Raw genomic sequence first — 17602 nt, 5'->3', positions numbered from 1 at the left:
AACTAGCTCAACCATTGTGGAAAAGAGTGTGGCGATTCCTCAAGGATCTAGAACTAGAAATACCATTTGATCCAGCCATCCCATTACTGGGTATATACCCCAAGGATTATAAATCGTGCTGCTATAAAGACACATGCACACGTATGTTTATTGTGGCACTATTCATAATAGCAAAGACTTGGAATCAACCCAAATGTCCATCAGTGACAGAATGGATTAAGAAAATGTGACATATATACACCATGGAATACTATGCAGCCATACAAAAGGATGAGTTCGTGTCCTTTGCAGGGACATGGATGTAGCTGGAAACAATCATTCTCAGCAAACTATCATAAGAACGGAAAACCAAACACTGCATGTTCTCACTCATAGGTGGGAATTGAACAGTGAGATCACTTGGACTCTGGAAGGGGAACATCATACATCGGGGCCTATTGTGGGGAGCGGGGAGGGGGAGGGATAGCATTAGGAGATATACCTAATGTAAATGACGAGGTAATGGCTGCAGCACACCAACATGGCACATGTATACATATGTAACAAACCACGTTGTGCACATGTACCCTAGAACTTAAAGTATAATTTAAAAAAAGAAAACGTGGCACATATACACCATGGAATACTATGCAGCCATAAAAAAGGATGAGTTCATGTCCTCTGTAGGGACGTGGATGCAACTGGAAACCATCATTCTCAGCAAACTATCGCAAGAACAGAAAACCAAACACCGCATGTTCTCACTCATAGGTGGGAATTGAACAATGAGATCCCTTGGACACAGGAAGAGGAACATCATATACCGGGGTCTGTTCTGAGGTGGGTTTAGGGGGGAGGGATAGCATTAGGAGATATTCCTAATGTAAATGACAAGTTAGTGGGTGCAGCACACCAACATGGCACCTGTATACATATGTAACAAACCTGCCCGTTGTGCACATGTACCCTAGAACATAAAGTATTAAAAAAAAGAAAACACGCTGAAGTACAAAGATCATAACAAGATGAAGCAACTACATTAACAAGTCTGCAAAGTAACCACCTAGCATCATGATGACAGGATCAAATTCACACTTAACAATGCTAACCTTAAATGCAAATGAGTTAAATGCCCCCAGTTGAAAGACACAAAATGCCAAGCAAATGAAAAGCAGGAAAAAAAGGGTTGTAATTCTAGTTTCTGACAAAACAGACTTTAAACCAGCAAGGATCAAAAAAGACAAGGGCATTTCATAATGGTAAAGGGTTCAATTACTAAATATATATGCACCCAGTACAGGAGCACCCAAATTCATAAATCAAGTTCTTAGAGACCTATAAATAGACTTTGACATTTACACAATAATAGTGGGAGACTTGAACACCCCACTGTCAATATTAGATCATCGAGACAGAAAATTAACAAGGATATTCAGGACTTGAACTCAGCTCTGGATCAAGTGGTCTTGATAGACATCTACAGAACTCTCCACCCCAAAACAACAGAATATACATTCTTCTCATTGCTACACAGCACTTTCTCTAAAATTGATCACATAATTGGAAGTAAAACACTCCTCAGCAAAGGCAAAACAACTGAAATCATAACATTCTCTCAGACCACAGCTCAATCAAATTTGAACTCAGGATTAAGAAACTCAAAACCACACTACATGGAAATTGAACAATCTGCTTCTGAATGACTCCTGGGTACATAATGAAATTAAGGAAGAAATCAAGTTCTTTGAAAGCAATGAGAACAATGAGACAATCTACCAGAATCTCTGGGACACAGTTAAAGCAGTGTTAAAAGGGAAATTTATAGCACTAAATGCCCACATCAAAAAGGTAGAAATATCTCAAATTGACACCCTAACATCACAACTAAAAGAACTAGAGAACCAAGAGCAAACCCTAAAGCTAGCAGAAGACAAGAAATAACCAAGATCAGAGCAGAACTGAAGGAGATAGAGGCACAAAAAACCCTTCAAAACAATGAATTAATCAAGGAGCTGTTTTTTTTTTTTGAAAAAAGCAATAAAATAGACCGCTAGCTAGACTAATAAGAAAAGAGAAGAATCAAATAAACACAATAAAAAATGATAAAGGGGATATCACCACTGATGCCACAGAAATACAACCAACCGTCAGAGAATACTATAAATACCTCTATGCACATAAACTAGAAAATCTAGAAGAAATGGATAAATTCCTGGACACATGCACCCTTGCAAGACTGAACCAGGAAAAAGTTGAATTCCTGAATAGGCCAATAACCAGTTCTGAAATTGACGCAGTAATAAATAGCCTACCAACCAAAAAAAGCCAAGGACCAGATTTATAGCTGAATTCTCCCAGTGGTACAAAGAGTAGCTGGTACCATTCCTTCAGAAACTATTCCAAACAATTGAAAAGGAGGGACTCCTCCCTAACTCATTTTATGAGGCCAGCATCATCCTGACACCAAAACCTGGCAGAAATACAAGAAAAAAAACTTTAGACCAATTTCCCGGATGAACATCAATACAAAAATCCTCAATAAAATACTGGAGAACCAAATCCAGCAGCACATCAAAAAAAAAAAAAAAAAATCAAGCTGCCTTCTTCCCCTGGATGCAAGGCTGGTTCAACATATGCAAATCAGTAAACATAATTCATTTATTTCCTTCTGATTTCTGTTGCATAGTAGGTATTTTGTCCACCTTAGAGGGGAAAAAAGTTTAGAAAAATCATACAAATTCATTATCTCCTCTAACAAGTTTTTGGTAGTATTATGACAACAAAGTGACCTTTTAGAAGCCAGCTTATAAGAACTCTTCATTCAAAAGTTGAACAAACTAGATTCTGATTAGAATCCTGACACTGATCTAGCCCTTGCCTTGTGCCCCACCATGGAATAATTCTAATTATCTTAAGGCTTCTTGTAAAATTCTCAAAACAGTATCAGTTATAAAAACTTCTATTTAAATATACATCATATGTCGCTTTAAAAAGAGAAGATTATCATCCAATCTAACACAGATCCCAAAAGCAGAAAGTCACTCTTTTACAGTATTGAAAAGAGGAAAACTAACATGAAACCTTGAATTTCATAAACCTGATCAAGTTGTATTCATTGAGCATCTACAGACTAGAGACAATATTCATTCATTGACTCATTTTCAAGAGCATGTTGCATGCTAGGCACTGTTACTAGGCATTAACAAAATAGCCCTGATACAATATGCAGTACTACAATTAATGATCTTTACTCTGAAACAGTAGACTACAATCATCATGCTTTCTCTCCTCATTTAACAAGCATCCTGTTTTGAAAGTCTCTAGCAGCCAGTCATCTGACAAGGTACAAGAGCTAATTCTTGATGTCCTACAGACTGCTTTCCTTAGATTTAAAATAGACTCTCCTTCAACATTTGAATCAGAAGACAAAAAACCTTTTATCTTTGTATGTCTAATTTTTCTTAACAGCAGCAGTTAATTCTTTAGTTCTTACTATTCTAGAGAAGTAGATGAAAATGTTTCCCTTATGTATTTTATTTTTGCTCTTTAAATTAATTCATTCTGAGAGATGAGACTGTGTTCTCAGTCTGTGTTAATAGCACAAGCTTAATTGCTGTTTTGTTTTCCTGTAGAAATCTCATGTGGTCCACCAGCTCATGTAGAAAATGCAATTGCTCGAGGCGTACATTATCAATACGGAGACATGATCACCTACTCCTGTTACAGTGGATACATGTTGGAGGGTTCCCTAAGGAGTGTTTGTTTAGAAAATGGAACATGGACATCACCTCCTATTTGCAGAGGTAAGGAAATATTTGCATGGTTATTTCTTAGTGAAACTGCAAGGAAATGTGTATAGAAATCTGATTTGTCCAACAATTAATATGCATGCTGCTTTATTCTTCCTTGGCTTTAAAATTTCTTTTAGCAGCTGTGTCATTTTCTTTTAATGTTATGGTTTGATTTTTAAAAGCACATAGAACTCTGAGGTTCCGTGCTTGAAATTCTGCAAAACAGAAAGAGGTAATGAGGCACCCTAGTATTATGTCCTTCTAAAACTTACACTTTTCTAATAAAATATAGTTTTTATACATCATAATAATTATTTCATTCATTCTACAAATATTTGCTAAAAGTCAAGAAGTATGCTAGTACACACAGATATAACCAAGGAACTAAAAGAATAATTGAGTTGTTGGATGAGTTGACCACATAAACAGTGTTCAGATTTGGACTTTAACAACTGGTGAGGCAAGGAATATTGAGGAAGTCAATGGATGAATGGCATGAGCCTCAAAAGAAACAGGGGCTATTGCACAAGAAAGAGGATTCATTGTCTGACAGCAACAATAAGAAATGAGATCACCAATACATGGGATGTAAGAGAATGTAGAGCCTTTTGAGAGAGTTGTTGAGGGGGGACATCTTAAAGGAATATCCCAGACTTCACTTAAATTCTAAAGTCAGAATGAGTGTTGTGTGTGTGATATTGAAACAACATAAATGTCTGTTGACAGATAAATGGATAAAAAAAAGTGTGTGTTGATAGAAGGATGATGATGATAAGAAGATAGATTAGATAGACATGTAGATAAAAATAGGTAGACATATTAATGAAATATTAATCAGCTTTACAAAAGAAGAAAATCCTGCCATTTACAACACATGGATTAACCTGGAGGACATCATGCTACATAAAATAAGCCAGACATAGAATGACATATACTGCCCGATTTTGCTGATAGGTGCAATCTAAAATAGTCAAACTCATAGAAGCAGAGAGTAGATGGTGATTTCCAGGAGCTGGGAGGGGGGTAAGGATAGGGAGATGTTAGTCAAAGTATCAAAGTTTCAGTTATGCAAGATGAATAAGTTCTAGAGTTCTAACATCCAGCAATGTGACTGTAGTTAACAATACTGTATTGTATACTGAAAATTTGCTGAAAGGATAGATCTTGTGTTCTCACCACAAAAAAGAAAGATAGAAAACAATAACTATGTGAGGGGATGAATGTGCTAATTAGCTCACTTGTGGTGATTATTTCACAATCTACATAAATCAAAACATCACGTCGTAAACCTTAAATATATACAATTTTTATTTGTTGTATATATTTAAGGTTTATTTGTTGTATACCTTAATAAAGCTACAGGGAAAACTACAATAATAGCAGCCAACATAATGCTGTATTTCTCCACATACTGAAATTTCCTCTTGAGATTCGATTTTTGTTTCCCTTCCTGAAAGCTTGATTCAAGGAAGTAGTATGAAATATAAAGGAGCAATCCTATTTTCTGACTCCTTCCCTTCCATAATTCCCTACATTTGTGACCCATCCTGCTTCTTTTCCAGCCGTCTGTCGATTTCCATGTCAGAATGGGGGCATCTGCCAACGCCCAAATGCTTGTTCCTGTCCAGAGGGCTGGATGGGGCGCCTCTGTGAAGAACGTGAGTTGCTCTTCAGATCTTACTTTGTGTCGTGACAAATTGCCTGGATGCTCCCACCTGAGGGGAGTTACCAGGAAATGGTTGTAGTGTTGGGAATAATTCATTTGCTGTAAGTCCTTGTCCACACCAAACAGTGCACATATGTGTCCATAGGTTGCAGAAGATCTAAAATATTCATGACTTTGAAAATACTGTTATTAAGATTCATCTAAAGTCATCTTCACATGCTCCCTGGCACAAGTTTGCAAAAGTCTTCTTGAGAAGGAGTTTGTTGTAAAGTCTCCAAGCCATCCTCTTCCCTTAATTCAGGGTCTACTATGTGCTATGTCAATCATTGCTACAGTTGGTATAAAAGGGCACCACTGCAAAACATGTACTTTGCAGGTAATATTTGCAGCTCACCATTTCCTCTTTGTTGTTAAGAATGGTTTATACTAATTAAGAAAATAAGGAAAGCTGGCACTCCTATATCCATACTTGGTAAATTAATATAGAATTTTGATCCTTACAGAAACACATTTGAATTTGAAATTCCAGGGAGGTATAGATAGTGATGTTAAATTTTTTAAATGTCTCAACTACACTTTATTTCAATATCTTAAAATATATACAAGGATAAAATGGTTTCATATTTCAATGGGAGCAGTGTATGTAAACCATTAAGAGTGATTCATGTGATGGTCATTGGTCTATACCAGTTTTTCCTAAAGGCAGAAATTTTATAAGAGACTAACATGTTTTAAGTGTGACTTCCAATCATTCCATTTCACCTAGAGCTCACAGACTTAACCTGTTCTTATGTCAAGAGTCCAAAGACTTAGTGAGCATTGACTTTGGGGTACCTCATGACAGGCCTGGCTTGGCTGGCTTAGCTGGCCTGACTCACTGAGGGTATGCCTGCCCTCCTTCATTACACCAGGGCTTCCCAAGCTTTGCTGTGCATACAGATCATCTGGGAGATCAGCAGATCTGGGTTGGTACCTGACATCTGCGTTGCTAACCAACTCCTAGGTGATGCCGAGACTATTGGTTAGGGAACTTGATTTTGAGGAGCAAGGCAACAATCTCACATCTTTTAAACAGACTATGCCTCTTTAAAGATTTCTATTGTTTCTAGGAGGAGGAATGATAGTCACAGACAGTGTAGGGGACACATCATTCAGTCACCATCAGGCTTCAGCTTCTCGGAAATAAAGGGTGTGTTGTCCCATTGCTACCAAAATGTTGCAAACTCCAATCCTATGTTATAGCCCATCTGATTCCCATTCTCACATTTAGTTCAAGACAGGAAGAGAGCCTCAAGGCAGCCAAATCCTCTTAGAACATTTTATGTAACTTGTAATGGAAATTTGAAGCTATAATAAATGGAGACCGTTCTGCTTATTTTGTGAAGAGTTAAAGCAAAGCACTTTGCAGACACTGATTACCGAGTGTCTTCACTGAAAGTGGATTTGGCCTTAGAGTCATTATATCTGGCTAAGAATCCAGGCTTACTTTCCTGATTGTGTTTTCCCAGTGATACTCATTAATAAGCAGAACACATGCAGGAAAGTTATTTAGTGAGTCATATAAGGTTTCACTCCTGCAAAATGTTTTCTGAACTCTTGAACCTATCTGAGATGTGTATTTTGATCAATGCCATTTCAATCCCACCCCCCTTTTCTTTAGCAATCTGCATTCTTCCCTGTCTGAACGGAGGTCGCTGTGTGGCCCCTTACCAGTGTGACTGCCCACCTGGCTGGACAGGGTCTCGCTGTCATATAGGTAGGCCTCTTTCATGGTTTGTTTTCTTGGTGGCTCAGTCCCATGAAACTCCAGAGGACATTGAAGAGTATGACTCAGACTCAGAAGTGGTGGTAAAGTGAAAAAGTACTGATGTTTCTGAAAAAGTCCTCAAGATGATCCCTCGATTGGTGTCTCAACACTGAATCTTATGGTTGCCTAAACAGGTTTCCCAGTCATGTGCCAAAGAATAGCATCTAAGTCGACTCAATTATCTTCTTTATGTCATCTGCTTCATTTTGCAGAGCATAGAGAAACATTACACAGAGGTTCAGAATAATATTTATTTTAATCTCTAAGAAGCTAAATTACTAAATTCATGCTTATTCTTTAGAAAGAACAAGGTTATACATAAATAAAATTTAAATTAAAATGAAAAAAAAAGTCACTTTATCCAGTCTACCATTGATGAGTATTTAGGTTGATTCCATGTCTTTGCTGTTGTGCATGGTGCTGCAATGAACATACACGTGCATGTGTCTTTATGGTAGAATGATTTCTATTCCCTTGGGTATATAGCCAGTAATGGGATTGCTGGGTTGAATGGTAGTTCTGTTTTTAGGTCTTTGAGGAATCGCCATACTGCTTTCCTCAATGGTTGAACTAATTTACACTCTTACCAACAGTGTATAAGTGTTCCCTTTTCTCCACAACCTCACCAGCATCTGTTTTTTTGTTTTGTTTTGTTTTTTGAGATAGAGTTTCACTCTGGTCACCCAGGCTGGAGTGCAGTGGCGTGATCTTGACTCACTGAAACCTCCGTCTCCCGGGTTCAGGTGATTCTCCTGCCTCAGCCTCCCGAGTAGCTGGGATTATAGGCACCTGCTGCCACACCCTGCTAATTTTTCTATTTTTAGTAGAGACAGAGTTTCACCATGTTGGCCAGACTGATCTTGAACTCCTGACCTCAAGTGATCCACCCACCTTGGCCTCCCGAAGTGTTGAGATTACAGGTGTGAGCCACTGCATCCAGCCTATTGTTTTACTTTTTAGTAACAGCCCTGAAGCTGTAAAAAAGAACGAGACCATGGGATATAGATGGAGCTGGAGGCCATCATCTTTAGAAAACTAATGCAGGAACAGAAAACCAAATACCACACGTTCTCACTTGTAAGTGGGAGCTAAATGGTGGGAGCTAAATGATAAGAACACATGAACACAGAGAGAGGAACAATAGACACTGGAGCCTACTTGAGGGTAGAGGGTGGGAGGAAGGAGAGGATCAGAAAAAATAACTATTGGGAACTAGGCTTAGTACCTGAGTAATGAAATAATCTGTACAGCAAACTCCTGTGACACAATGTACCTATACAGCAGACCTGCACATGCACCCTTGAACCTAAAATAAAAGTTAAAAAAAAAGTTTAAAGAAAAAAGAAAAAAATTACAAAACTCATCAAAGAGATGGTTTCTTATCATGGACAACAGTAACAAATGGTAGTTGATTGATTCGTAACAAACATCCTCTTAGCACCTCTTGCGGACCTCAAATACAGCATTTGGCCCACTGTACTTTGACACCTGTTCATTTGCTTGATTATCTATCCCTTCCCCCACTAGATTATACGCCACCTGAGGGCAAGGATTTTATCAGCTTTATATTCCCAGTGCTTAGCCTAGTGTCTAAATATAGTAGGTATTTTTAGTAAATGTCAAATAACTCAATTTAAAATGACAAACTACCTTTCTAATGTCCTAAAATTTTAAGCCACCATTTAAAAAATAGGGCTTGCTATATTTATTAAGTATTAATTCTGACATACCACTATTCTTCCTATAAACAATGTTTATACCACTTCCTCAGTGGAGTAAAATGTAAACGGCATGTAAAGTATAGACAGGGCTTCCTGACACCAGAGCTTGTCATGAACCCTAAGCTAGGAAGACCATATAATTTAGCATCTAAACCAGGACATTTTTGAGAGTAAAAGAGGCACTATTAATAAGTAAACCAGAAAAATGAGACTGAAAAGTACTGTTACAGACAAAAGCAGACAGGCAGTCATCACCCTACTTAAAGCCAAAATTGAGCCATTCATGAAGGTAGAGAAGGAAAAATGTCCTAGAGGCTGAATTTGAAGGCTTATTTGAGACTCTGAAAGCAGTCTATATAGTGTTTGTTTATAATAAATCAACCTTGATATTTACCCACATTTCTCCTGCTCATCTATAAACAAGCTCTGCTTTTTTCCAGGTACCTTACTGGTGCAGGTAATGAATGAATTACTCTTGGCTCACCTTCCCTTTCATCTGAGGTTACAGCGCCATCACTATTTTTGTTCCTTCCTGCTCAGCATCCCTCACATTCTACTCCACACCACTGTCACCAGCCAGTAAAAGATCCTGGATCATGGCCCAGTTGACCTTCTTGTCACCATGTCCCTCCAGACTGAACATCATCAGTGTACTACTTTGGCATGTCTTTGCCCTGGTTTAAGAGCCTAAAATGGTTCTCTCTATTTTAGTCTCCACATCCACCCTGAATTCTTTTGACTTCCAAGGTACTGCATAAGCCAGCTTCCGCACACCTGAAGCACAACTCACTTCTTATCCTACCATTACACACTGTGCCCTGCAGTGACGGTTTTCTCACTACCCCTGCAAGCAGCCTGTTCTCCCCAGTCTCCTTACATGTGCACATGATCTGCCTCTTTCCTCCACCTATTCTAGCCTCACTCAACCCCCAAGTCCTAGCTAAGTTTCCTCTGATCTCTAAACTTGTTCAATATCACAATAATCTACTTTCTAACATTCCATTTCTATAAATGTTACACAACTAGTTAGAATCATGCAGTTAAAGCTAATAAATGGATCTGATTTATGTGAATTTCTTTTACACCTTAGCTCTCTAACAAGAATATGCTCCTTAATGACACTGACTATGGTCTTCGTTTTTCCAAATCTTATAGCAGCTACCTCAGCATAGATCCTATTTATACCCCTAAGTACTAAGCATATCATAAGCATATAAAACAGGGGCTCCTGCCCTCCAGAATTTCAGTCTAGGAAAGGGGAAGGGATACGGAATGGCCTGTAAATAGATAACTAGGATATGTTAAGATAGAGGCTAATCAAAATCTATAAAATGGGCTATGACAACAGTGAAAATGGGTAAACTAACCAAATGTCAAAGTTCAGAAAAAGCTTCGCAAGCATAGAATCTGAGGAGAAACAAAAGGAGTCACCAGAAGAAAATCGTTGCAGCTAAAGGCATGAATCACAAAATACACAGGTGTGTTCAGCAAAGGATAACCAAAGCCATAGAAGAAATGCAGGGGAGTGGCTGGAATGAAGCTCTAAAGATGGGCAGCATCAGATCAGGAAACGCATCGCATGCTAAGTGCAAGATGCTAAATTATGTGTTGAGAGCGACAGAAGCCACTGAAGGATCTTAAGCAGGAAAATCATGTGATCGGATTTTCTTTTAGAAAACTGATTTTGGCAGCAGTATGAAAAGTGGAAGAAAGCAAGACTTACAATCGAGAGATTCGTTGGTGGGGGAGGGAGGGTTGTAAAAGCAGAATTGACAAGAATTAATGAAGTCAGGAGAAACAACCACAAAAGAGCAGATTTGAGAGACAGTAAAGAGTAAGAATCAATGCTACTTGGTTACAGATCTATTGTGAGGGGTAGAATCCATGTAGAGTCAAAACTACTTGGAAGAGTAAAGCTGTTTCCAGCTTGGGCATTGGAGTGGAAGATGATGCCATTTACTGAGATAGAGAAGACAGGAGAAGCCATAAGGAGTTAAGTATGGACACACTGAGTTTGAGGGGACTGTGAAACATACAAGGGGAGTGATAGGCAGTTGGATGATAGTTTAGGGTCTCAGAAAATTCATTTAGATGAAGATAGAGATTTATAAGTCATCACTGAAAAATACTCATGGGAGGAAATATAAGACTGCAGAAGACACACGACATAAAAAGGTGGCCCTGAATGAACACTGGGACCACCGATGTGATAGGGAAGGAGGATTAAGCTTTTAGACAAAGAAGTAAAAGTAATAACTAGTTTGTTAGTGCAGTCAGGCACTGCTAAATCAGCATAGTCCTGAAAAGGAGTAACGTATTCTTATATCAGCAAGCAGAAACTATGAAGAGTTTGTTTTCAGTTACTGAGTTTTATTTTTGCCTGTTTTAATCCTGCTTTGTTTCATAATTTTCTTTCCCATTAGATTGCTAATAAGTGCATTCTGCTGGCCAGCTCTTAATCTTAACTTACCAAGAGAGCTCCCCAAGGGAAAAGGCGTATTTTACTTCTTGTCCTCTCTCTTGTTCTGTCTGGACAAGGACCAGTGCTTATCAAGTGCCTGCTACTTGCTTAGCAGACATTTTCTCCATATTTTATGAATGAATGACTGAAGAAATGACATTTACTTATATTTCACCAAAAAGGAGTTTTTCCTCCAGGAAAGAGCCTGCCTTTCTGTGCTACAGAGATTGGAATGGTTCTTATTTCCAGCTTTCTCCCAGCAGACATTTTATTTCCTTCCTACAAGGAGTTCTCCTTTCTCTTTGATATGTTACACTTGCTGGTATTAGGTCATGATGAATTTTCAGCATCTTCAGGTTTTTTAACAAATGTATGCAGATGAAGAGTTTGGTTATGAGATAATGGATTTGTGAGAAAGGCACCTAGATAGTAAACCTTTCGGTGTCCTCTCAGGGTTTTATCTGTGGCTAACCAGTTTCTGTAATTCCAGTTAAAGCTGATACCATGAAATGTGTCCCCTTGCCAAACACAAAGGGATGTTGAATCATCTGTTATTTTAGACAATCCATGTGCCTAATTTATTGTCATAAAAGTTGATGTCTGACTTAATCACCCAGTCAATCATAGAGTTCAATGCTAACTCCCTTGAGGAATTTACACTCTTGAGCTTCAAGTCAGTGGCAAGAAATTTTTAAAAAAGGAAGAAATGTACAAGCTAATTGAACACACAAAAAAATTATAGTTCAAAATTCTCAAAGTGTCAGATTGGTGGCATAAATAAAAAAAGATTAGAGAAGAGGAAAATCAGTGGACTTGGAGTGATCAGCAAAGCCTTCAATAAGTATGTAGAACTTAATCTGGGACTTAAATGTGAAAATTGACCAGCTTGGAAGGAAAAAGGGAGGTAGTACCACATAAGGATGTGAGATCAAGCAGAGCAGCAGAAATGGATAATGCTAATGGTATATGAAGACCAGCAGTGGCTGCTGCAGGAAGTAGAGGCAAATCTTATCCTACGTGCCTTTATGGATATTGTCAGGATTGCTAAGTATTAAATAAATGTGTGGGCTTTTTATTCCAGCTGTTTGCCAGTCTCCCTGCTTAAATGGTGGAAAATGTGTAAGGCCAAACCGATGTCATTGTCTTTCTTCTTGGACGGGACATAACTGTTCCAGGTAAGATAACCAAAAACGAATGTTCACCTGTAACATGAAGACTCTAAAATTCAAGTAAATTGTCATAAGAGCCAGAAGTTATCTCTATCTAGTTTGACTAAGTATTTTGTATGTGAAAATATCCATTTTGAGACATGCTCTCTAAATTTGAACTAAAACCAAAGCTAAGAAATATTAGTTCAGGATTGACAAATAAAACAAGAATGTCTCAAACTTAAGCAGTCTTGTGCTGACTTCAGCAGCACATATACTAAAACTGGAACTTCATAGAGAGGATTAGTATGACCCATGCTAGAGGATGACACACAAATTTTTGAAGCATTCCACATTTTTTGCAATTAAAAAAAAGAAAAAATGGGCTATATAAATAAATAAATAAATCATCTTCTTGAACAGAAGATTGCATCCTACAGATGCAAGGATGTAAAATAAATAGACAATATATTTTATTGAAAATGACCCAATGGATGTTTAAGTTCTTCATTACAATAAAAATCGTATTGAATTGATAGGAAATGTTTATTTTAAAGTAAAATATTTTTGTTTTATATTTTAGTGTTTATATACGTAGCACTTCATTGACTACAAAAAGATTATGTAAAAATGTGTTTTTTCATTGGTTTCTCATTTCTGACCAGATAAATATTATAGTTTAAAAATACTATCACAAAAATAAGTCAAAGGGAAAAAAATAGTTAAAAGATCATTTATATCTTTTTAAACATCAGGAAAATCATCAGCCATATTATGCCATACCATAGATAAAATATTTTCAACATTCAAACATTGTCCTCACCAATGTTGCAATGTTGAAATATTATCAGCTATGTTTTAAGACTTTCAATATACATCCCTGCACTTAGATTTGTATTATGTACACTTACCCCCATCATATAGGACTCATTAAAAACAAATAGGTATTTCCATATTCATTTTTTTAAGTGATAAAAATTCAGTTAACTGAAAACAACTTTTATTTTTCATTTCCTGGTTTGTTATTTTGATTGGAATGTCAAAGTCAACTTGCAAATATAAAAAAAAGCAATTACAGTAATGCCAGTGAATTTCCTCACATCATCTCAAGTGTATGCCATCTCTGCAAAAAGAGAAAAAATAAACTGAACCCTAAACAGCAAATTTGAAATGGACAAATATATTAAGAAGCTGCCAAGATTATACCTTTACCTGACAGCAGAGTTGAATTTAAGAAAATGAGAGCCAAATAAAGAGGAAATAAAAGAGAAAAAAAAAAAACAAAACAGTGACTCAAAAAAAGTATTTAATACTTTCTTATAAATATTAGATTTTATATTTCAACCTCTTCATTTTTGAGATAAAGGAAGTCCAGAGAGAGTTTGCGTGATTTAAAACCTGTCCATAGGAGTTCTTTCTTGATTGAGGAAAGGATAATTATTAGCTTGTATGAAAATATTGTACATTAATAAGAAAAACAAGATCTAGATTTTTATGCAAAAGTTTGAAGTAGGCATCCAAGAAAAATAATGGCAAATTAAGCTGAGAGGTGTAGCCCACATTCAAGGGAAGGCTAACTAGCAACCCAGAGGACCAGGCAGATTCCTCCTCCATATACTGTAATTCTTGTTAAAACTCTAACCAGTTTAAGCAAAGAAGAGGATTTATCATCACAATAGAGGGACTTTGTATGGAACCCAAAGACAAAGGAGTGGTTGAGCATCAGGAGGACCAGACTAGGGATGTAAAAGCCACATGTGCCTCTCTACCTCCCCATGTCACCGCCTCTTCCAGGGTCTGCTCCATCCTCTGTCTTGCTGCGGAGTGGTTTTCTTCTGTTTGGTTCACATGGAAGGGAAGGACAGAATTTCTCTCTTTTTTTTTTCTTAAAGACAGAGTCTCACTCAGATGCCCAGGCTGGAGTGCAGTGTGCAATCTCAGCTTACTGCAGCCTCCTCCTCCTGGGTTCAAGCAATTCTGTCTCAGCCTCCTGAGTAGCTGGGACTACAGGCATGTGCCACCACACCCAGCTAATTTTTGTATTTTTAGTAGAGATGGGATTTCACTATGTTGGCCAGGCTGGTCTCGAACTCCTGACCTCGGGTGATTTACCCACCTTGGCCTCCCAAAATGCTGGGATTACAGGCATGAGCCACCATGCCCGGCCAGGACAAAATTTCTTACAGAATTTTTTACATGTCACCATACAGTATCCAGAGATATAGTACACTGTCCCAGTTTAAAAATCCAGGACTCTGGTTGGTCCAGACTGATTCAATGGCCAAGCATGAATCAATGAACTGTCCTGGGTTGGATTATGTTATACCAACATAAAGGGTAATTTTGTCAAAAAACTGGGTAAAAGGGAAGAAAGTCTGGCAATTCCCAGAAGAAGGGAAAGTGGGAGGGGGAGAATGCTTTTCTGAGAAAGAAACAATAAATGTTACCGTATATTTTTTTCCTTCTCTACTATGAGACTGAGTGCCTTAAAGTTTGTATGCTGGGCTGACTGTGATGGCTCACACCTGTAATCCCAGCAATTTGGGAAGCCAAGGCAAGCAGATCACTTGGATCCAGGAGTTCAAGACCAGCCTGAGCAACATAGGAAGATCCCGTCTCTACAAAAAATACCCAGAAAAATTAGCCAGGCATAGTGGCATACACCTGTAGTCTCAGCTACTCAGGAGGCTGAGGTGGGAGGATTGCTTGAACCCAGGAGGCGGAGGTTGCAGTGAGCCTAGACTGTACCACTGCACTCCAGCCTGGGCAACAGAGTAAGATCTTGTTTTTAAAAACAAACAAAAACACATGCCTAGTGCCTTGTACAGACACAAAAATCACTGCTCAGTAAAGGCTTGTTAACAGATGGAGCAATTTCCTGGCATGATTGTCAGCTGGTAGAGAAATGCCTTATGGCATCCATTAAATCCCTCAATGTTTAACATTCTGTACTGATAAATAAGACTGACCTGACCTTTTTCCCAGATAATTCAGTGGTTCAGAAGGAAATTGTGTTTCCTCTGACCTCTGTGCACATCTTCAGAAAACTGATCCTAAGCAAATACCATAACTAAAAACCATAGATTCTTAATGGACTAAGAGACCTTTAGGTTCATTAGGTCCAAACCCCTCATTTTACAGAAGAGAGAATTGTAAGATGGAAAACTAGTGGCAGAATCAAGACTAAAACTCAGGTCTGATGCTTCTCAGATCTTTCCATAAGTTAGCACTCCATGCCTCTCAGTTATCTCAAAGAATGACCCCCATCCCTATAAACATCACAGATAATGCCCAGATATCTGGGACTTTCAATCCTGTTTTCATCAACCCCTAAAGAGATGTTAGCTCTTCAGTTCAATTTCTTCTTTTGAATCTATTTGGTTGCTTTTTTTTCCCAGGAAAAGGAGGACTGGGTTTTAACCACTGCACGACCAGCTGGCTCTCCCAAAAGCAGGATCATCTCTCCTTGGTAGTGCCTGGGCATCCTGGAACTTATGCAGAGAAAGTCCAACATGGTGCTGGGTCTTGTTTAGTAAACTTGTTACTTGGAGTTACTTTTTAAATTTTGTGATATATTTTGTTATTCCTTGTGACATACTTTCTTACATGTTTTCCATTTTTAAATATGCCTGTATTTTCTATATAAAAATTATATTAAATAGATGCTGCTCTACCCTCACAAAATGTACATATTCTGCTGTCTATTGGGAAAGTTCCTGGTACACGTTTTTATTCAGTTACTTAAAATGATTTTTCAATTAAAATATATTTTGCTACTAAATAATATTTTGCTGGATAGTACCATTTTATGAGGTGGCCAAGGGATTCATAGAGAGGACTCATGATCTTTCATCTGTGCCACTGGCACCACATGGGAGACCCCTTACAATAAAGGAGACCTCTTCGTTCTGGTTCCATCTTCTTTACAATGTGTGTAATAATAAAAGTTTTTTCTTTCACTTAATCAGACAGTAACTGTTGGACCTAGTACTCTCCACCACATAATTATGTCCTGGTACTTAGGGTAGCCTGGCTAATTATTTTCTCAACATTTGAAAAGCCATAGGTATTAACTTTGTGGATGTGGAGAAACAGCATAATGACATTGGTTCACAATGAAAGTGCTAGCCTTCTTTCTCATGGCTGGAATAAGAAATCCAAGAACTGGAAGATTAACAGAGAGCTGATACCTGGACTGGTAATCCCACAACTCACTATTTTGGGAGAAAGGAGGTAGGAAGGGGAAAGAAGGAAAAGGGCAAATGGGAAATGTTACCCAGAGCTGTACACTCCTGGTCCCACCTGCAAAAGAGAATTGCAGCCACCTAAGAGAAAGCTGAGCTGCCTCTCAGTCCTCACTGTCACCTACCTCTATCACAATACTTGTACCAAGATGAAGACTTACCCAGACTTCAGAAAATAAAGTCAAACCCTAGATTTTGTTTTAAAATAGGAAACTCACAATCAACTTGCCTCCATCCTCTGGGAAAACTGCTCCCACACAGGCCTTGGAGTGTGTTGTAGCACTATGGAGGAATGCAGAAAGATGAAAAAGATTTTGATTCTTCTAGTGGTTCTCTTCACTACCATAGGCATCCCTCAGCCATTGACGACTCCTTCTTTCTCTTGACATTCACTTTCTTGACCAGTCTTACATGCTTATGAGTCTGCCTTCCAATAAATTTACTCATAGTCCATTAACTTCCAAACCATGTTGACCTTTGTCATTTATAATCATAAAAACATAAAAATACAGTCAAAAAGGCTGGGTGCAATGGGTTGCACCTATAATCCTAGCACTTTGGAAGACTGAGGTGGGCAGATAGCTCTAGCTCAGCAGTTCGAGACTAGCCTGAGCACCATGGAGAAACCCCATCCCTAAAAAAAAATAAATAAATACAAAAAAAAAATACAAAAATGAGCTGGGCATTGTGATGCATGCCTGTAGTTCCAGCTACTTGGGAAGGCTGACGCAGGAGGATTGCTTGAACCTGGGAGGACGAGGCTGCAGTGAGCTGAGATCGCACCA

The 17602-nt window shown here is 38.2% G+C and overlaps 1 protein-coding gene across 1 annotated transcript in view; it reads left to right on the top strand.

The window, feature by feature from the left end:
- The window catches only part of SVEP1 (sushi, von Willebrand factor type A, EGF and pentraxin domain containing 1), a 225115-nt gene extending 207833 nt beyond the window's left edge, over nucleotides 1–17282 (top strand). Inside the window, exons 44-48 of the mRNA XM_011954605.1 lie at nucleotides 3612–3782; nucleotides 5333–5428; nucleotides 7097–7192; nucleotides 12507–12600; nucleotides 15972–17282. Coding sequence (XP_011809995.1) covers nucleotides 3612–3782; nucleotides 5333–5428; nucleotides 7097–7192; nucleotides 12507–12600; nucleotides 15972–15993 — 479 coding nt within the window. The 3' untranslated portion in view covers nucleotides 15994–17282. The remainder of the gene's footprint in view (nucleotides 1–3611; nucleotides 3783–5332; nucleotides 5429–7096; nucleotides 7193–12506; nucleotides 12601–15971) is intronic.
- Nucleotides 17283–17602: the final 320 nt, after the last annotated feature.

The sequence above is a fragment of the Colobus angolensis genome, unplaced genomic scaffold, assembly GCF_000951035.1.
Source record: "Colobus angolensis palliatus isolate OR3802 unplaced genomic scaffold, Cang.pa_1.0 Scaffold386, whole genome shotgun sequence".
NCBI classification, from domain to species: Eukaryota; Metazoa; Chordata; class Mammalia; order Primates; family Cercopithecidae; genus Colobus; species Colobus angolensis.
The sequence above is the reverse complement of the archived record's forward strand: the minus strand, read 5'-3'. Positions and strand labels throughout refer to the sequence as shown.